The 21,730-nt window shown below is 37.3% G+C and overlaps 1 protein-coding gene and 1 long non-coding RNA gene across 2 annotated transcripts in view; one reads left to right on the top strand and one right to left on the bottom strand.

Annotated features, from left to right (window-relative positions):
* AP4E1 (adaptor related protein complex 4 subunit epsilon 1) overlaps positions 1–9,553 on the bottom strand; it is a 75,833-nt gene extending 66,280 nt beyond the window's left edge. The window contains exons 1-3 of the mRNA XM_079129901.1: positions 8,802–9,553; positions 7,097–7,168; positions 4,425–4,548 (exon numbers count right to left, since the gene is read on the bottom strand). Coding sequence (XP_078986027.1) covers positions 4,425–4,548; positions 7,097–7,168; positions 8,802–8,951 — 346 coding nt within the window. The 5' untranslated portion in view covers positions 8,952–9,553. The remainder of the gene's footprint in view (positions 1–4,424; positions 4,549–7,096; positions 7,169–8,801) is intronic.
* Positions 9,504–21,352, top strand: LOC306655506. Its single transcript, XR_013762270.1, has 3 exons — positions 9,504–9,634; positions 15,490–19,133; positions 20,127–21,352. It is a non-coding gene; the product is annotated as an uncharacterized lncRNA (long non-coding RNA).
* The last annotated feature ends 378 nt before the right edge of the window (positions 21,353–21,730 follow it).

The following is a 21,730-nucleotide window of genomic DNA, read 5'->3' as shown; positions in this document are numbered from 1 at the left end:
GGACAAATGACTTGACTTTTCCAAGTTTTATGTTTCTCATTTAAAATGAAGATAAATACTATTTCACAAGATAAAGCACTTAACATAATGCTTGACTTAATGGATACTGAAATTTATTTATCACTATTCACACAAAACACAGGAAAACATTCTCCCATCAGAGAAAGCACCAAAGCTGGCCTCAGAAATTCCAGGACAGCCTGATATAGCAGCATACAACTGTAATTCCAAGGACTCGGGAAGCTGAGGCAAGAGGATAAACAGCTCAAGGCCAGCCTAAGCAACTCAGTGAGACCTTGTCTCAAAATAAAATTTAAAAATGGCTGTGGATGCCTAGGAACATGGCTCAGTGGTAGCATGCCCCTGAGTTCAATTCCTAGTACCTAACCGCGCCCCCAACAAAAAAGAAAGAAATCAATCCCAGAAGAGCAGATGAGGCAACAATACCAGAGTAAAGATTTAGAGAAGTTTTAAATCCTATCTTAAAAAAAATATTTTCACATTAAGAGTATCTACTGCCCATGGATATATGCTCTGTCATTGGCAAGAAAATATTTTCCTAAAGATCATGAATCTCAGCAAAAGTGACTCTGATATCTCATTTAAGAAAAGTTTTCAGGGCTAGGGAGAAAGCTCAGTTGGTAAAGTGCTTGCCTTACAAGCACAGGGCCCTGGGTTCAATCCCCAGCACCGCAAGAAAAGAAAAAAAAAAAAAAAAGAAAAGTTTTCGTAACTGAAATAATACATGGACCATATTACTTACTGCAACATCATTTACAAGAGTAAAAAAATAAAAAAACAATCCATGTGTCCACCAAGAGAGACCTAAATGAAAAAATTATGGTATATCCACCCAATGAAAATTATGGAACTATATAACAGTATGACAACATCAAAACAAAGTATAAATCCACCATAAAACTTTTAAACAGATGATAAACTATCAAAATTTTTAAAAACCAAAGTACAGAATAATCCATATAATATGATGTTTTGTATAAGAGACAATGTATGTAATACGCTGCCTTTTGTGTAACAGTGAGTCTCTGGTTATTTCAAAAAGAAACAATGGAAAGATTAATCAGATACTAATGAAAATAGTTACCTATGAGGGTAAGGAACAAACTAGGCAGTGGGGCTAGAGATGAAAGTGGGCATTCTTTGATTGTATACTTTTATAAGGTCTTAAGTATGCAATGCCATGTAATGCTCTATATAATTTAAGAACAGATGTGGAAGTACAGGAAGGGAACAGAGGGAGAGGAAGAAGGGTAGGGAAAGGGAAGGTACTAGGGCATAAAATCAATCAAATTGTGCTATGTGCATTCATGAATATAGCACAATGAATTCCTTTTATGTACAATTATAATTCACCAATTTAAAATAAATGAACAAAAAAAATTAGAGGCTGGGGTGCAGCTCAGTGATAGAGAATGTGTTTATCATGCACAAGACCCTAAGTTCAATCCCCAGCAACAACAACAAAAAATTTAATACAAAATTGAAAATGAAAAAAAAATTACATATAAATCCAAAAAGCATAATGTAGCAATAACTGCACAAAATAATTATACCAACTATCCAATATGTGTTGACTATTTTCAAAATTTCCTGCCTGTGCTAATTTGGGAGTCAGTCAAGTAACAAGGAAGAGCAAGTATAAAGCTCATCTTCATGCCAAAGGAAGCCAAACAAAATTGGCAGGACCAAACCTAACTAAATTCTAGCCATGCAATATTTAAACAGGTTCTAGGCGAATTCATTACAGAATGCTCATATGAAATATAATCAGTATATTCTCCTCTAAGTCTCAGAGACCAAGTAAACTGAGGTTTTCATGATTGTTCTTATGCCTATATGAGTACAACATGTGGTCCATGCCTCCATGAAAGCATATATGACATCATCATGTAACCATTAATTTCTATGTTTGTCTCTATCCTCTACTCTACCATTACAAGGGATTCTCAAAATGGAAAAAACATGTATGTCTGACTGCAGTGCCTAACATACAGTGGACACCTATCATATATATTCCATGAATACTAAATAAATTTTGTAACTAGACAATCTCTTAAGAAGTCTTTCTGCTCATAACATCTTTCCCACTCAAGCCAAAATTTCACTATGAGGTTTAATTTCTTTGGATCTGTTTTCCAGAGTCCTTAACAAAAAATGGCAACCTCTAAGAAGGGTATCACTGCTTCTTAAGTGTTGTGAAATTACATGCAAAGGGAATAAATGAAAATGACTTGAACTTGATGAGAAATGTTAGAAAGAAAAAAAAAAAAAAAAAAGGTGAGGGGAGAGAAGGAAAAAGGAAATCAGAAGAAAAGGAGGCAAAGAAATACCAGACTTCTGCCTGGAATCTACGATTACTGTCTCTTCTTACTGCTGAATTTTGAACATTTCCAAATGTATTGACATCTAACATGGTTCTCCCTAAAATGAAAAGGATGAAGTTGGTTTTCACTTTCCCCAAAATGTTCAACAATGGCTGAAAGTTCCTTTTTGATTTCCCTTTTAGGAAACAAAACAAAACAAGAAAAAAACACTCTAAATACAAAAGAGTGACATCACTTAGAAAGACTGATGACATAGAAAAACTCTTAGAGAAGTGAATTTTTTCAAAGTGTAGGGTGACAGTGAATATGACAAGAAGGCCTTGCAAGTCTATGTGAAATAAAACACTAGTACAATAAAAGTTCACTTCCATATTTTTTAAAAAATCAAAATTTCAAGAAAAGTATATTACCAATGAAGACCACTCTAATAACAAAATCCTGTCTTTAGAAAGCTTCTAATTAGTTCAGAAGCTAAGACATTTATATATGAAAAGACAATACCATACAATAACAGATGGTAGGAGCCACCTGAATGATCTCAGAACCTTGATTTGAAATATGAAAAGGGAGAAACAGGATGCCAAAGGACATTTTACTAGGAGGAAAGAACACAACAAATCTATAAAATAAAAAAAGTATTGGGGGTGAAGTGGGGTTCAGCAGTTGGACTGTTATGTGTATACCACCTCAGAATCTTTACCAAGACATCTAACACTCCCTCACCATTATCTGACAGCACAGCACAATATAATTTGTGAAGAATGTATGGGACCTAGTGGTGCATGCCTATAATCCCAGGGACTCAGGAGGCTGAGGAAGGAGGATTCCAAGTTCGAGGTCAGCCTTAGTAACAGTGAGATCGTCAAAAATAAAAAGGGCTGGAGGGTATACTCAGTGGTAGAATGCCCATGGGTTAAATCCCCAGCACGCGCGCACGCGCGCGCGCACACACACACACACACACACACACACACAAATGCTTAAAAATGCATCCCTATGCTAACATGTCCCTTCTGAAGATTCTGACATAAAACTGAGCCTTTATGAAATGGAAGACTTAAGTCGCTGAGAGAAATTTTCCTAATAACCCTACAGTACGACTACAGAGACAGTTTTTTAAGAGATACCTTTTAATCCTCATTTATGAAAGTAAGAACAAGATATTTAAAATTATTCTAGTAAATTTCAATTTTTTATTTTATAAAGAAACATTTCTGACCATTAAACTGATGAGATCAGACAGAGTTCTTTAAATCAGACTTTTGTTTTGTTTTGTTTTGTTTTTGCAGTGCTGGGGATTGAACCCAGGGCCTCATGCTTGAGAGACAAGCACTCTACCAACTGAGCTTAAATCAGATTTTTTTTAGGGGGGTGCGGGGTACCAGGAATTGAACTCAGAGGCACTCAACCACTGAGCCAGATCCCCAGCCCTATTTTATATTTTATTTAGAGACAGGGTCTCACTGAGTTGCTCAGCACCTCACTTTTGCTGAGGCTGGCTTTGAACTCTCGATCCCCCTGCCTCAGCCTCCCAAGCTGCTGGGATTACAGGCGTGTGCCACTGCACCTGGCCAAATCAGCATTTTTTTTTTTTTTTTTGATTGTAAAAGAATTTTAATATTAACATACTTTTTGTTAATTCTGTTTTTCTTCCTTTGGAATTTGCTTATTCACCTTCTGTATACTCTTACAAAACTAATTAAATTCATTTCTTCATGTTTCTAGTAAGTATACACTAATAATAATAGTAATAAGAAAATAATAAATTATAATGATTATTTTTAAAGCATAATTTACCTTAAAACAATTCACCCATTCTAAGTTATAGATCAATGAGTTTTTACAAATACTTGTAGTCATCTAATCACCAAAATGCTATAACTCCAAAATGCTATGAACTAGGAAAATCAATTTCATTAGTAGGCTTTGAGTTTCTGAAGTACAGGACTTCAGAAAAGGCTTTGGAAATTACAATGCAATGTTCTAAAAACATATATATACCTGCCATCATTCATTTTATATAATAGTTGAAACTCTAAGGACAACATTCAAGTAGGAAAGTCTTAAACACATACATACCTACTCTTTTTTCTAAGAGGTTTCCTTGTTGAGCCAATTTGATTGCATGTATATAGCCAAATGAAGCATCATATCCAAGCATTTCACAATATATAAGTCTCACCATACATTCCTTCATCATTTTCTGAAATGCAAAATATCCAGTCACTATATAAACAAAGAGAATGTTTTGATTTTGTATGTATGTGTGTGTTATACTCATTTGAAAGGAAAATTCTTCAATTCTGCATCAAATTTGCTTCCAGTCTTAATTACCAATAGGTATCAATTTTAGCAAAATCTTTTAAATATTTTGTTGGTAGTGATACTACAAAATAAGTCAACTATCACTATTTCTAATTCTATGTACTAATAGTATAAACTTTAGTTACAATGTAATACATATGGTCCTTAGATAAAATTTCATCATGGTAATTTTACTTGGCATCTAAACTGCAGCATGTCAATTTTAATATACTTTGTTAAAACATCCATAAATTACAAGTTGGTAATAATTTCTGTAATGAAATTAATTTTTGCATTTAAAAATCAAATTGTATCTATACTTTCTTCAGAAGTATCATGCTACATATAATTTATAATGGTCTATACTTTTTAAATATACAACTATTATAAACTGAGAAGCATTTAATGAAATACTCATTCCAATATTTAATTTTTTAATGGAGTCTTTCAATATTTACAATGCAAACTAAAAATTTTAAGAGATTTTATACATTTATTTCATTGGTATGACAATATTTACTTTCTCAATATTTATAGAAAATCAGAAATAAAAATACAAAATGTTTCCATCTGTTTTAATATCTAAAAATTAATAAGTTTAGCATATTATAGGACTCCTAAGTTACAAAATGCTTAGGAAACAGTAAAATATTTTAAAGCAAGGATGGAAATGTTTAATATTTCATGGGCATGTGTGAGCATTTATGTATAAATATTAAGAGCTTAATGAGAAACCATAGAAAAATCTTAGGGAAATGAGATTTAATATAGGTCACTTGTACTTAAAGCAGTTAAAGATAATTAACAAATTAATTAAGACAACTAAATACTAAGAAAAACTTAAATGATTCTACAAGTCCCTCTTCAAAGACTTCTACATTAATTAGTAGTGCATTAATTTAAACCATTAAGTTTTAACCCTGGATTTGCAACATTACCTCAGAGTTTGTTTGTTTGTTTGTTACTTAGGACTGAACCCAGAGAATCTTTATCACTGAGCTACATCCCCATCCCCACTCCTTTTATTTTTTTATTTTGAGAAGGCCTCAAACTTGCAATTCTCCTGCCTCAGCTTCCAGTCTCTGGGATTACCACAAATGGTTTACCTCAGTTTTCCTAAAGTCACTATGAGCTTTATTTAAGCAAAATTATTGCCTACATTATTATTTTCTTATATTTAGAGAAGAAAGTACATTCCCCAATGCAGCAATTCTCTTTACAATTTCTCTAACAATCATCCTACCTCTACATGATCACATTAGAAACACACTACTCAGGTATGCCCAGAGCAGGATAGCCATAATTATTATACCATCTTTCTTCCAAATTCTGACTCCCTAACTTCTACCTATTAATCTTAGTTCTACCCAACACTAGGTTTATGCCTTATAGCAAGAAAAATTGTATACAGTGATACCACTTATAGAAAATGGAAACCTAATGTGCTCATGCAAAATGATTATCTTGATATTTCTATTGGAGGGAAGGAAAACATCCCCACAGTGACTTAAACATAAAAGGCACTTACTAATATTTGCTGAACAAATGTTGTCTGGGAAAAAAAATCTCATTAAAAAAATTGGAGCTGGCTGGATATATAGCTCAGTGGCAAAGCACTTTCTTAGCATTTGCAAGGTACCACAAAAATGAAATACATATTTTTTTAAAACCTGGCATTACACATTACATACATATACTGAGTTATTACACTATATCCCATAAAGTCATAAAATGATAATGTCAATTAAAAATAGTAATAGCAACAACAAAAGCCCTTATCTTAACTTAAAGAGCCTCATAGTGGCTTATATTCAGAAGCCCCTCAATACAGTTTCTAAACAAATGCTGTTTGAAAAATCAAATTATATGGAACCAAGTTTAAAAATAACTAGGTCTTGATTTAACTAATGTGCCATATACTCAGTTTCACAGCAAGAAAACAATTATTCTACTTTGTCAGCCAACCTATACTCCAAAAGGTAGAGTATTAAAATTAAAGATCTACAACATAAGGGCTGGAGATGCAGCTCAATGGTAGAGCATGAGCATTAGCATATGAAGCCCTGGATTCAAATCCCCAGCACCACCAAAAACAAAAAAACGAGAAATTAAGAAAAAGAGGAAAGATTTGTAATATATCAATTCACATCTGAATATACTGACATATCTTAACCTTTTCCAAGTACACAATATAAGTAATAGAGTCCTATGAAAACCGTAATACTTATGTAATTACCATTATGTTGGTCCTGACTTGACATAGGCAAGCAAGTCTTATTCCAATGCAGTCAGTCAATGATAGAAATCTAAGTTAATGTCTGACTTGCTACCACATGCAACTGATTTTGAATATTATTAAATTTTAGAAATTATCAGATATCATGATTGAATCCATAGTAGATCAGAATTCAAATCCAAATGTGTTGACAATGACTGTGAAAACTTACAAGTGTTGTAGTAGGAGCAGAAACAGTTGCTTTCAGACTATTCAGTTCTTGTTGGATTAATTTCTCTTCTTCCTAAAAGAGTGAAAATAATTAAAAGCTTGAATGTCTTTTAAAACTGTAACCACATTATCAAGGGGAAAATAAAACATAATAATTAAAACTAAAAAGAAACATCATTTTAAAAGTGAGTTATAAATATTATGTGTATAAGATCTACCTAAAGGTATGTATTTCTCCAACCCTCAAAATCATCCCTCCAGAGAATAAGTGTTTCCAGGCTACTCCACCACTTCTCTTCTCTTCACTCGGCTACTGTCCCTTTAAAAACCTATTTGGCAGAAAATGCTAAAAAAAATTAAAAGTGGAGAGAAAAAAGGAAGAAATTCTCCATGTTCTGTCCAGGATAAGAGTCTCACATCTTCCCCTTAAAAGAATACTTTTTGAATAGAGATATAGGATAAGAAGGCAGATTCCTCATATCCTTTCTCTCATTTTTTATCTCACAAACACCAGTGTGATCACTTTCAATGTCTGTATTGCATAAACAATAAAAATTGGTCCCATTTTAAGCTAACACAATGTTATCTTTAAATTACACACGGAATTAGCAGGTGTTCATTAGACAGTTAATCAAGAACTACCAGGGAAGTACTGCCATATTTGGATGCCTATGTACAGTTTTAGACTGCAATTTAAGACCAAATATAACTTTCCTTAAATTTCACTTAGCACTCATAAAAATTAGCAAAGGACAAAACTGTGAAAGTAAACAGTATCCAGTCCATAAGTTTAAAAAAAACCAAACAAACAAACTTTTAAACCTTCAGAGCACTTTGCTTTTCTATTTCTTCTCTCCTGGCACTTACACTGCATTGTAGTCATCTTATCTTAACCCCAAAATGAATGACCAAGTCCTTGGGAGAGGGAATGTATTTTACTGTTGTCCTCAGTGTCTAACACATAACCTTGATCCATAAATATCTGTTGAACAGATTAAGACACAACACGTGTTTTAAGATATTAACTCCCTGGGGTTTGGAGTCAGTATCTTACCCATGTAACTACTAAAAGTCTGTACATTCCCTATTATAACTGCTCATTTTCAAAGCTCATCAGAAGCACAGACTTACTCAGCAAATATTTTAGTTTGGGAGAATGAGGGGGTTTTGTTGTTGTTGTTGTTGTTGTTGTTGTTGTCTGGCCCAACCTAGTGGTGTAGCCTAAGAACCTCAAGCTTCCCAAAGATAACAACAGCACGCTCAGATGGCCAGTGTGGCCTGTTCAGGTTCATGACTTCTAGCAAAAGGGACTGGAGGAGCAGAAGAAACTGAGTAGGGAGAGAAACTTTGTAGGTAAATAGTGCCTGATACTTCCAACGCACTGGATAGTTCCACATTTTGATATCTCATCTAATCCTCAAAACAACCTATGACATTTGAATTGGCACTCTTCCACTTCAACAAGAGAAAACATACAAAGGGTCGGAGGTTAAACAAATTTGCCCCAGATCAGAATGAGTCAGATTCAGGACCAACTGTGGAAACCCGGCCTCTCTGCTGTCAATTTGGGCAGGGAAGTGAATCTTGCAGACTGCAGGACGGGTCAACACAGGCAGCCCCCTGAGCCGCGTGAGGGCGGACGAGACCCCAGCCGCTGGGCCTCACCCGCGCCCGGGCCTCCGCCTCCGCCCCCGCAGTGCACCTACGTGCTTGGACGTGAGCGCGGTGATGCCACGGACCAGGCCGCCCAGCTTAGAGGAGAAGGACGCCTTGGTGGCTGCGGGTCCGCCGGCCTGCTGGTTCTGCAAGAACAGTCCCGGCAGCGCCGTCAGCGTCTTCTCCACTATGTCGCTCATCGCCACCAACAACCGCGCTCCGGTCACCGCCCGACTTCATGCCCGGCCTCCGCAGCCGGCCCGGCCACCGTAGGCACTTCCTGTGTTTTGAAGAAGAAATCTTTATTAGCGTCCCGCCTGTTCAAGCACAGTGTCGTTCTCGGGAGAGGCCGCCGGAGGGCGCAGGAGTCCGCCGGAACAGCAGCTCCCCCAGCTGGTGCCCAAAGGCTGGCGGCCGGTGGAAGGTTACAGGCGTCGGACGCTTGTGGTTTTGATGGCAGCTCCGGTGCCCACTCAACTGAGTCCTGAGAAAGCCGCTTGGGCCTTGTAGGTCCGCTTAGCTTCTTTCTCCTTTCTCTTCTTGTCTCCGCGCTGACGAGATCCGGCCAAGGAGGTTCGCCTTGCTGTCCTCTTTAGCGACACCCGCGGCCGACCACCCCTCAGGGTCTGCAGACCGCGGGGACCCCGCCCCTCCCACTGTCGCACCCCAAGAGGCGACTCCACATTGGTCCCGGCGCCACGCGGCTGGGCACACCCGTGGTGTTGAATGACAGCGCGGCCGCCCTGGGGACTTGTGTCAGAACCCAAGACGCCGCCACAGTGGTTCCCCGCCCAGCCCTGTCGGGGGAGGTCTGGAGGCTGTCGCGGGAGGAAGGTGGCAGTGAGACTCTGCAGACTCCTACTCCGCCCGGCGCGGTTTAAAGGTCACTTTTCTGAGCTGACTGCTGGCTTGGCAGGCCTGGAGAGGTCTCCTTGTTCCACCTCTCACAACTCTGCATTCTTTTCCATTTTAGAACTGATCGCAGTTGCCACTGCATCATATTTACTTCTCTATAAAGAGAATATTCCAGTCACAGCTACTACCCCAGTTCCTAAGTAGAACAGACTCTAATACAGTGATTCTCAAAATATGATCTGGTGAATTGAGGGTCCCTGAGACCCTTCCAGGAGATCCCCCAAGTAAAAATGATATTTATATTAGTACTTAAATGTTATTTGCAATTTTCATTCTCGTTCTCTGGAACTTCAAGACGCTAGATGACATATATTTGCTTTATGTTAACTGTTGAAATGTGTATGCTTCCAAGGTAGTAGGTTAAGGGCATAAATATATACATTTGAAGAAGTTAACTGTCCTTAGTACCTTAGTGTATTTTTTTCAACTTTCTTCTTTTGAACCGGCTCTCATCTCTGAAACCTCATTATGGTCCAAAATATGGGTTTTTCTGAAATCCTGAAGTTGTACTTGTACCTGTGCAGGAATTCAAGAAGAAAGGCCTGCTTTGCTGACTTGTTTTGCAAGAGTTTTTTTGTTTTTGTTTTTGTTTTTTTTAATTTCTTGGAAACTTTTCTAACTATCTCAATTCTATCTGAAACTCATATTCTTTTAGAATTTAATATTTTATCTTAAAATAAAATTTTTTTTAATTTTTTTTTAGTTGTAGATGGACATAATATTTTTATTATGGACATAATATTTTTATTTAATTATTTTATTAAATAAAATAATTATTTTATTTATTCATTTTTATGTCACGCTGAGGATCAAACCCAGTGCCTCATGCATGCCAGGCAAGTGCTCTACCACTGAGCCAAAACCCAGCAAAATTTTGTTTTTTTAATTTTTAAATTTAGGATCTTTTATTGGCTTAAAAAAAAGGAAGTTGAGAAGATTTGCTTTCTAACTTTTCCATGCTTAAAGATAACTTAAATGATGCTAACATCAGTCATTGTTAATAAAGCATTTCAAAAGAAAAAAAATGATGCTAACATCAGTATCAGAGAATTATCTGACTCAAGAGAAATCTATGCAAAACTAATAAAGTATCACAAAAGTTTCTTTCCCTTGGCTTTGGACATATTAATCATTTATCTTATTCTATCTTATTAAAGAGAACATTTCCAAATACTATTATGGAGCCAGTTTAGTTGAGCATCATTTTCAGATCAGTAAATTTAAAGAACAGGGAATTTAGTATTTTAAACATAGACATGGTAAACTTTATAAAAACATTTGCTTTGTTGTAACCACTTTTGAAAGTAGAATGAAAATCTCACCAAAGCATTTTACTTCAGGTTAAATTATTGTGTTCATTGCATTGGCTGAAGAAGGGCATGCAATAGCTGAAAGACCTAAAAAGCCTTGTACCTTACTGTATGAATGCCTGCTACATCAAAAATCAGTAAAAGAAATCTTGGTGTTTCAAAGATGCAGTAACTCACCGAAAGTTACTATAAACCATAGTAATCAAGACAATTCAGGAGGGGGCAGAAGAAGGAAAGATAATAGAATGAGACAAACATCATTACCCTGTGTACATATATGATTACACAAATGGTGTGACTTTTCTTCATGTACAACCAGAGAAATGAAAGTTGTACCCCATTTGTGTTACAATGAATCAAAAAAACTTTTTAAAGTGCAGTATTGGTATAAATATTGTACACAAATATTCACAGTAGTGTTATTCACAATAGACAAAAGCTGGAAATACCCCAAATAGCCATCAACTGATGAATGAATAAAGAAAATATGGTATATCCATACAGTGGACTTGTTATTCTGCCATCAAAAGAAGTGAAGCACTGATACCTGCTACAAATGTGCCTACCTTGTAAACATTATACTATGTGAAAGAAGCCAGTCACAACAGACTAAATGTTGTATGATTCCATTTATATAAAATGACCAGCAAAGGCAAATCAGTAGGCAGAAAGCATATTGATAGTTTCCAGAGACTGAAAGTGAAAGTGAGGATTGACTGCTAATAGGGAACTTTCTAAGGTGTGGGAATGTTCTAAAACTGCATTGTGACAATGATTGCACAACACTATAAATTAACTAAAACCATTAGCCATACACTTACAATAAGTGATGTTTTATGATATGTAAAATGTATTTCACTAAAACTGTAAAAAAAAAAAAGTTTTCATGGACTGGGTTGTGGCTCAGTGGTAGAGTGCTCACCTAGCACATGTGAGGCACTAGGTTCAATCCTCAGCACCTCATAAAAATAAAGTTATTGTGTCCATCTACAACTAAAAAAAATATTTTAAAAAAGTTTCATGAATTTCAGAAATGCTGGTTCACATTGATTTACAATTTGCTACAGGATCTTTCTGGGACTTAATGACCAGAGATGAATGCAGAAAAATAATTCATTTAGAAAAATAAATAATACATTAAGGAGGGTCTGTAGGTGGTGACCAGAGAAAAAAGCCTTAGGAATGGTAAGAAGTTGGTCAGGAAGCTCTCCAAGTGGAGAGGCAAGGCCTACCACACTATTACTGGATGGCATTTCTAGGTACTGCAATGGTGAGGATTTTGGCAACCTTAAAGTATGCAGTTCCCTTCCTGTGCCCAAGGGGGCGCCAGAGGAGCAAGACTTGGTCATGACTGAAGACATTCCCAGCTCCGGAAACTGGAGCACTGTCTGGGTTCATTCAAATTCTAATCCTAATCCAGGTTCTTTAGAAACCAGAACTCTCCATTTCCTTTTATTTTCATTCTTGAAAGGAGGAGAGAATTTGCTTGAAGGTGGCTTCCTTTTAAGTCTGAAAATGCATCATGGAGAGCCAGCAGGTATAGCCAAAAGAAACACACTAAAAAGATTTTTTTTCAGGATGATACATGCTATTTTCTTCCTCCTTCAGTGACTCAGATTCACATTTCACACAGACATCTGCCTGTGTTTCTTTCCTCTGCCTTGACCTCTAGCCAGCAGACTCTGTCCTAAATATTTTCCCACTCCTGCTCCCCGAGCCTGAATCAGTGTGGTAAAAACATTAGCTGGAAGAAATCTGAATTTACTGGGTAAATTCCTGTACAACAAATACTTTTCAAATGAAAACCTCTATTGAGCAAAAATTGTGCACAGCCCAGTTTATGTCTAACCTATTTCAAGCCACAAATCCACAAAACAAAATTCTATTCCATTCGATGTATTTAGACAGTCTTGTTGAGCTACTTGTAAAGAGATTTGACTTGTAATACTTTATTTTCCCCAAGGAGCTTAAGAAATAAGTACAGGCAAAAACAGAGCCCCCTCCATGCTTGGAGAGTATTTTCCCACATACACTCATTTTAAAAATCTAGTTCCCAGGAAATCTTTGTAAGGACATTTCCCAATAGTCTACTAGATTGAGGACAAGGAAAGGAGATATGTTCAGAAAGGATAAGCCTGGACCTTCCCAGAAGGATGGGAACTTAGCATCCAAAAGGGCCCTGATCCAGAGTATTACAGGAAGTGATCAAGAAATCAGAAATTAATTAAGTTTAAAACAAAAGTAACATCCCAAAAAGGTGATGGTACTATTGAAGCCCAAAGCTGTACAAATGAGAATCAAGTCTTTAAAAACTACAATTTCTATATCATATGTAGTTCTCATACACTGCTGAGAGCAAGACAGTACACTCTGCCAAGAGTGTTGAAGGAAGCCTTCTCCCTTTCTCAGATCGATAAAATGGACACTTCTAATTCACAAGATTGTTGACAAAAGAACATTTACCTTCTGTTCTTTCCTCGCTCACTTCTCCATGAAGGAGTGATTCATCTTGTCACTAATCAAGTTTCCCTTCTGTCAACGGCACAACAGCCAATATTACAATAAACTAGTTAACAGGAAAATGGCCAGACTCTCATCCTTATAGCCATTTCAAAAAATTCAGGTAAGTGAAGGGGGTTTTGTGAGGAGGTTAAAATGGGAGTGTGAGGTGATGGACAGGAAGGCTATGTGCTGAGTTACACATCTTCAGGGCATGTTTTTTCTTTCTTTTAGTTGAAGTGTCCATTGCTTACAAAGGACATTAGCTCATGGGCCAATCCTATAATCCTTTAGATAAGCACATTATTTTCATGCAAGTTAAACATTATTCTTTTTTTAATTAGAGAACAAAATTAGCAATTTCTTGGCCACACTTTGATGTTATTTGAAGACTGCCAGGTGTTGTAGGTTCTGTAAAACAAAACAAAACAAAAAGGTTACTGATTAGAAGTCAGGGGACCAATTTTTTTCCTGGAATAGTTGACTCTAATAGTTAATATCTCAGCCATTTAAAGGGATTTTTAAAAGTTACAACACTGGGCAAAGGAGAAAACAAAGAATGACTACAAGGGGCAATTTTGCGAAGTAAACCTAATCTCAAATAGAGTGACATAAAGTGGTATAATCATTAATGACGTTACACTCTCACTGGGCCACCAAGGAAGGAACAGAGCATACTTGCCCCTTTCGTCATCTCTTTCCTTGGATTAGACTGCCACTAGGGAAGTACATCCCCTACCCCCACCCCAGCCTCCAGTGCACTGGGCCCTCCCACCTTCACAACCAACTCCAGTTCAAGAAAATAAACAGATTAGCAAAGGTCTGCTGGCTAAACCCAGGTTTAGCCAACAAACCTGGGACAGGGGTGCTTATGTGCTTTAGGACGGTCTGAGGACAAGTGTTAGAAATCTGATTGTGAGCCCTGATATGTGACTTCACTTTGGCTTCACCTCTCTGAGGATTTTATCTCCACCTGTTTTTTTCTTGTGTTAATTTCTTAAGACATTCTGAATTCAAAGGGACTCAGGACTGTATTAATTGGTCTGTTCAAAGCTCCCAAATCAAAACTCAAAGTAACTTTGACAATGAAAAGTTTGAAAACCAAAGACTAATACAAAGAAATAACTCTAGTAGGAGGCTAAGTTAACTGTACGCCTGTGAGCAAGGGTTAAACTCCTCAGAAAAGGAAAGAAGCCACCTCTTCCAGAAGGGGAGAAAAAAAACCAACTTAAGGGGAATTCACACCAGGGCTCTGAGGGAGGAATAGACAGCTTCTCAGAAGCTTGGAGTTGGGAGTCAGGGGTGGATCAGTATCACATAACTCTTTCCTTGTGTCTAACATGTCAAGTGATGGCAAGAGCCCCAAACTGGGACCAAAAAACTTGTGAGGTCTCAGCTTTTATAAAATGCTCAGCCTTTACCATCTTATTTATAAATGAACATAAACATGTTTCCTGCCTACCTGCAACTGCTTTGTATTCCACCTGTGAAAATCACATTTATACATATGAATGTTTATATACACTGAACATTAGAATAGAAACTCACAATACTTTGAAAAAATGGTGAGAAGGTACTAGAAGATATTCTGAAGTGAAAGTGTTGGGTATTTTCCATTTGCTCCTCCAAATCACTCTCCACTCCGATGTGTGTACTGGAGGCTGAATTGCCTGAACTCCATCAATGGGATCCCTTGCCTTTTGGCTGCTGTTTAATTTAATCAACAAAGAGCAACAAACAGAATTGAAGTGGGTGGGGATTTGGCTGATTGGTGTTCTCCCTGCCGGGTTTGCCTGTGTTGGCCTCATCTCTCTCTTTCGCGCGCGCGTGTGTGTGTGTGTGTGTGTGTGTGTGTGTGTGTGTGATATTGGAAATTGAACCCCGGGGTGCTTCACCACTAAGCTACATCTATAGCCCTTTTATTTATTTGATACCATGAATTGAACCCAGAGGCACTCTATCACTGAGCTACATTCCTAATCTTTTTTTTTCTCTCTCTCTCTTTTTTTGGCAGAGTCTTGCTAAATTGCAGAAGTTGACCTTGAACTTATGATCCTCAGTCTCCCAAATCACTGGGATTACAGGTGTGCACCTCCTTGCCTGGCTTGGCCTCATCTCTATCAAGGACACAGCTTGTGTCAAACTGCCTTCTTTCCCAAGATTTCCCAGACTAGTAGCATTGCCATTCAGGAAATCTGTGGAAAATACAAAAACTTTAGTCATACCCCCTGACCTACGAAGCCAGAACTGCAGAGGAGGCGGTCTGCATTTGAACAAATTGTCCAGGTGATCTGATGCACATTGAAGTTTGAGAACCATGACTGTAAGGAACTGACTCTCTTCCCTTTGCTCACAGTAACTAATGCTGGACTATAAAAAACCTAATCCCTTCTTGTTTCCCCAAACTCCATTTATCTTTGTAAATAGTCCTTTATTATACTTTCCTCCTATTACTCATTTTGAATGTGCTATCATTTCCTGCAGGATGCTGATGTTGTATACTTGGAGGTGTCTTGGGATCTCAAAAATAAGCAACCGTTTTGAATTCCACCTGTGAAAGAGACAAGCCCACTGATCAACGTGAGGAAAAAAAAAAAAAAAAAAAAAAATCTGCCAGTGGGAAACCCAAACAAGAAGATCTATTAGACAGCACCATAGACTGAACAGTCCCAATTTTTTTTAGGCTTAAGCTCACAGTGGGTCTTGTGTTTTAGGAAATGTCTCAGGTATTAAACTAAGAAATGATGTAACATCCTTATGAGACCTATGACTAAAACCTGAGGTTTTTGTGGGGGTTTGAGCTGTCATGGTGGTGTCTACCAAGGCCTTTAGTCTGAAGAGGGAAGCTGCTAAAATAAGTTGCTATGCACAAAAGGAACCTGCTATTATTTTTCTCCTTTGGCTAAGGCCAAACCTGTAGTGAACTAAATTCATACCCCCTATTTTCCATCCAATATAAAAGTCTATTGGTCACAACATAACATTTGAGCAGCTGAGGGTGATAAACAAGTTCAAAGGGTCAGTCTGAGTGTGTAATGCCCAAACAAAGAGAGACTGTTCTAGGTTTCCTCAGGCCTCTTGTCATAGAGACTCTCCTTGTTTTCAGGACATAGGACCAGGGCAGGAATATTCAACAGAGGCTGGGAAGGGAGCCTGTGTAGAAGCTGAGAAGCCCAGAACCAGCATGACATTTCCTTTGGAAATATGTAAGAGTTCAAAAGTCTTGACTCACAGTAAGAAGAAGGGTCTGGAAAAATTTAGGCCAAAGTACTACCCAGGCTTTTGCCTACAAGTAAAGAAACTGGTTTTCGGAGTAGCATCTTTTATTTCCATCTAATGATTAATTTAACCAGTAAGAGCTGGACCCTGAAAAAATAGTGAGGTGGGCTAAGTTTGTCTTCCAGTTTTTCTATTTATTTATTCATTCATTCATCCATTCATTCGTTCATTCATGCTGGGGATTGAACCCAGGGGCACTTTATCACTGAGCTATACCCTTGGCCCTTTTTATTTTTGAGATAGGGTCTTGTTAAATTGCTGAAGTTATCCTTGATTTTGGGATACTCCTGCTTCAGCCTCTGAAATTGCTTGGATTACAGGTGTCTGATACCATGCCCAGCTTCCTTTAATCAACTTTTTTTTGGGGGGGGGGGGGGGGTATACCAGGAATTGAACTCAGGAGCACCTGGCCACTGAGCCACCATCCCCAGCATGTTTTTTTCTATTTTATTTAGAGACAGGGTCTCACTGAGATGCTTAGCGCCTTGAGGCTGGCTTTGAACTTGCTGTTCTTCTGTCTCCCAAGCTCCTGGGATTACAGGAATGTGCTACCATGCCCAGCCCTTAATCAACTTTTTAAAAACAATTTCCTCTGCCCCACCCCCACAGAAACCTGATATCTACAAGCTGTAACCTTTCTGTTTATAGCCCATCACTTGGACACCCTTCCTAGGTTTTCCTTCTTTGAACTTTTTCAGAATCCACTCAGAATTTAAAGGAACAGGATCCTAACCCTCAGAGCCTGACTATTGCTGATGGGATTATCCACTTAGCCCTGATCAGCAATAGCTTGATGCTATAACACTTTTTGCCTAAAGTATTTTAAGAAGAGAAGGTCTTGCCACTTAATAGCTATTCCACCATAAAAAAGTTAAAAAGAAAGATACGAAGAATCATAGATTCTTGGAGTTAAAAGGGACCAATACCTGAATACACATTATAGTGCCTCACAGAGGTATGACCCATCTTTTATAGTATTTCATTTTCTACTGAAAATAATTTCTTCCACTTATTGAGCACCTCCCATGGGCCAGGGCCCAGGTTAAGCGTGTCGAATACATTATCACTTATCTTGAAAAGCAACCCAGTGGTGAGACTTGATAGAAGGATATAAATCACCAATGTAAGTGGCAGAGCCAGGGTTCATGTCCAATTACATCAGGCTCTAAAGTCAATGCTTATCCACTTTGCTGTGTGATATCCTGAGATCCCATTCTCATCTTATAATTGAATCATGCTTTATAATAAGCTTCTGTCTTCCTCGAAGTCCCACTCACCACCTCTTCCACTTTCTACCTCTTTAGCTATTAGCAAGCAAAATCCACTTCTTTCACTCCTTTGGGTATTTGAAGATTACAAACTACTTTGACCATCCTCAAATATTTCAACCTTCCCTCCTATGACAGTTTAAAATCTCTTAATTATCATGGTGATTCCCCTTTCATTTGCCTATGTCCCTTTAAATAAAATGAACCAAATTTAACATACTTACAGAAAACTGCACAAATTATAAACATACAGTGCAATCAATGTTTACAAAAAGTGAACACTCCTTCTTCAAGAAACAGAAACATGGCTAGTCCTGGAAGCCCATGCTACCTCAGTTCCTGCCTCCCCACTGTCCTTTTAACCCAGGGATTATGCAAGTAGAATCACACTGTGTGCACCATTTTGTGTCTGGCTTCTTTGGCTGAACATTATAAGAATTATCCATATCAAAATGGGTGCAGTGGCACACACCTGTAATCCTAGTGATTCAGGAGGCTAAGGCAGGAGGATCACAAGTTCAAAGCCAGGCTCACCAACCTAGTGAGGCCCTAAGCAAGTGAAACCCTGTCTCAAAATAATAATAATAATTTTAAAAAGGACTGGGGCTGAAGCTCAGAAGTAAAGTGCCACTGGGCCCAATCCCTAGTACAGAAAGATCTGTGTCATAGTATGTATGATTCTACAGTAATTGTTCATTCTCCATTGCATTCTGTGCACTTTCTAAAATGTGATGAAATACACATAACATAAAATATACTATCCTAACCACTTTAATGTGCTGTTCAGTGGTATTAATTCATACTGTTGTGCAACCATCACAACCACCCATTTCCAGAAATTTTTGATCCTCCCAAACTGAAACTCTGTACTTTAGAATACCAACTTTTCATGTTCCTTTTTTTTTTTTTTTTTTTTGAGGGAGGGATGGGAAAGGCAGTACCACGGATTGAACCCAGGGCCTTAGCACATGCTAGGCAAGTGTTCTACCACTGAGCTATATTCCCAGCCCTTGAAAATCTCTATTTAAACAATAACTCCCCATTTGTCTCTCCCCCTAGGACCTAGAAATCACATTCTACTTTCTATAAATGACTATTTGAGTTACTTCCTGTAAGTTGAATCATTCGCTTTTTGCTCTTTTGTAACTGGCTTATTTCACTTAAAATAATGTCCTCAACGATTCCCCATTCTTGAAATAAAGGGTTTAGGCTGATAATTTCTCACGTGTTGCTTACCTTTAACATCTCTCATTCTATAACTGACTTTCACGTAAGAAGGATTTTCAGTACCCTATTCAAGGGTTAAACTAACAAGAACAATAGTGATTTTTAAAAGTACATTGATGTTGTTCCAGTTTATATAATTTCATTGTAATGCCCTGCCCTGGTCACCTTATAAGGTAACATGAGAATTTACTACTCCATGTGAGAGATGCTTAAACAAGGAGACAGGAGACAGATTTGCACAGTGGTTCATTAAGTTGGTTTCTGTTAGGGAAAAATTTTTTTTTTTATTGTAAACAAATGGGATACATGTTGTTTCTCTGTACATGGCGTAAAGGCATACCATTTGTGTAATCATAGATTTACATAGGGTAATGTTGTTTGATTCATTCTGTTATTTTTTCCCTTCCCCCCACCCCTCCCACCCCTCTTTTTCCTCTTTACAGTCCTTCCTTCCTCCATTCTTGCCCCCCTCTCTGTTAGGGGAAATTTGCCAATCTAATTCTCTCATTTCAGATCTCAATTCACAGGGTGAATTGACAGGTTTCCCCAGGGCTATAGAAAGCTGCAATTCCCAACCCTGTCACTAGATGACTATGTAACTGCATCCAGAGGGGAAGGAGGAAGAAGACAACGAGGTCTCAGAAACAGGATGGTCCTAAAGTGGCAATAAACCAAATTAGATTTTTTTCTAGGAGTTGTTCCAGATATCAAATGGTGAGGAAGCCTGAGCGTTCTGAAACACATTAGACTTAAAATGTAACTTACTCTGTACCTAGATAAGTTAAAATAATGACCATAATATTTTATCCTCCATCATGTGACTTTTTCACCTTAGTCTCTCCTTTCTTCTTTCTCCCTCATCCATCACAACTCATAGGAGATGAAATTTCCGATAGACCCATGATTGAAGCACCTTGACTTTCGTGTCAAGAGATAGTAAGTATACAAGCAAATCAGTAGCTCTCCGGCTATAATTTCAAAAGGAGACTGAACTTACTGTTTTGTGAAAGAGAACACTTTCACACATATTTCAAGAATATTTGGAAACTTCTGTATCAGATCAGATCAAGATCCATACAAATGTACATTTTCTCCCTGACAGCTGCTGCTAATAGTGGTGTTGGTATGTGTGCCTCCAGGTATCTTTTTTCCTAAGTAAGTACTAGGATATGTTTCTTCTTTATAAAAACTAACATTTTAAAATAAACTTTAAAACTTCATTATAAAAAGAACTATTGATAAAACCATGACATGTAAGTATTGACCTCACTCCATATCATTTCTTCCTTTGAATACCATGGGTTTTGGTACAGCTTATTTAGGCCTTCTTCTGAAATTTTAAATGCTGTTGGCATTTCTACTATAAATATAATCTCACCAATTCCAACCAACTTGCACTTATCCTTTGAAATTGCACATTTGATGACTGAATCTAGGCTATATTTTTTAGATTCACTTACCACTTTTGAAACATGTTACTTTATTTTATTGTCATTGCTATTCTTGACTTTAAGCCATATTAATTTTGGGTGGATGAATCCCCTTAGAATTCATTTTGTTATCTTCATGAAAGTTCTATGACCTGCCTGTCATGTTCGTTCTTTAGCATTTGTAATGCCCTATGGCATAAAACAGGAAAGTTGAGATTAAAAAATAAATAACTGATTTGGAGACCGCAGAGAACAATTTCAACCATACATTAGCTCTACGTTCAGATGAGATGAAATAATAAATGAAAGCACTTTGAAAAATATAGAAGTATGCTATGAAAGGTAAATGAATGTAACATTTGACTTAAAATGGAAATCAAGAACTGCTGAAATAATAAGAAAGATAGTAGAATGAAATAGACATAACTTTTCTATGTTCATATATGAATACATGACCAGTGTAACTCCACATCATGTACAACCACAAGAATGGGAAGTTATACTTCATATATGTATAATATGTCAAAATACTTTTTTTGTCATGTATAACTAAAAAGAACAAGTTTAAAAATTTAAAAAAGAGTTGCTGAAATAATGTCTTGTTAAGAATTAGCAAATGCCTGAATTTAAATATCTGAGGAGAGAGTATAAAGACTCCTCAACGTTTCCTAAATACTCTTTACATTGTTTCCTTTCAAGTGTTCTGGCTATATTGTGACTTTTTTTTTTTTTTTTTTTTTTTTTTGTACCTGGGATTGAACCCAGGGACACTTAACCATTGAGCCATATCTTTAACCCTTTAAAAAAATTATATAAAATAAAATATATATATATATATATATATATATATTTCTTTATTTATTTACAGACAGGTCTCACTGAGTTGTTTGGGGCCTCAGTAGGTTGCTGAGGCTGGCTTTGAACTCCCGATCCTCTGGCCTCAGCATCCTGAGCCACTGGGATTACAGGCATGTGCCACTGTACCTGGCCTATTGTGATTCTTAACACATATCAGTAACAGAGCAATGGGAGAATGCATTTTTACAGTAAT

This window comes from Sciurus vulgaris, assembly GCF_902686455.1.
Source record: "Sciurus vulgaris genome assembly, chromosome: 2".
Classification (NCBI taxonomy): Eukaryota; Metazoa; Chordata; class Mammalia; order Rodentia; family Sciuridae; genus Sciurus; species Sciurus vulgaris.
This window is presented reverse-complemented; position numbering and strand designations above follow the sequence as displayed.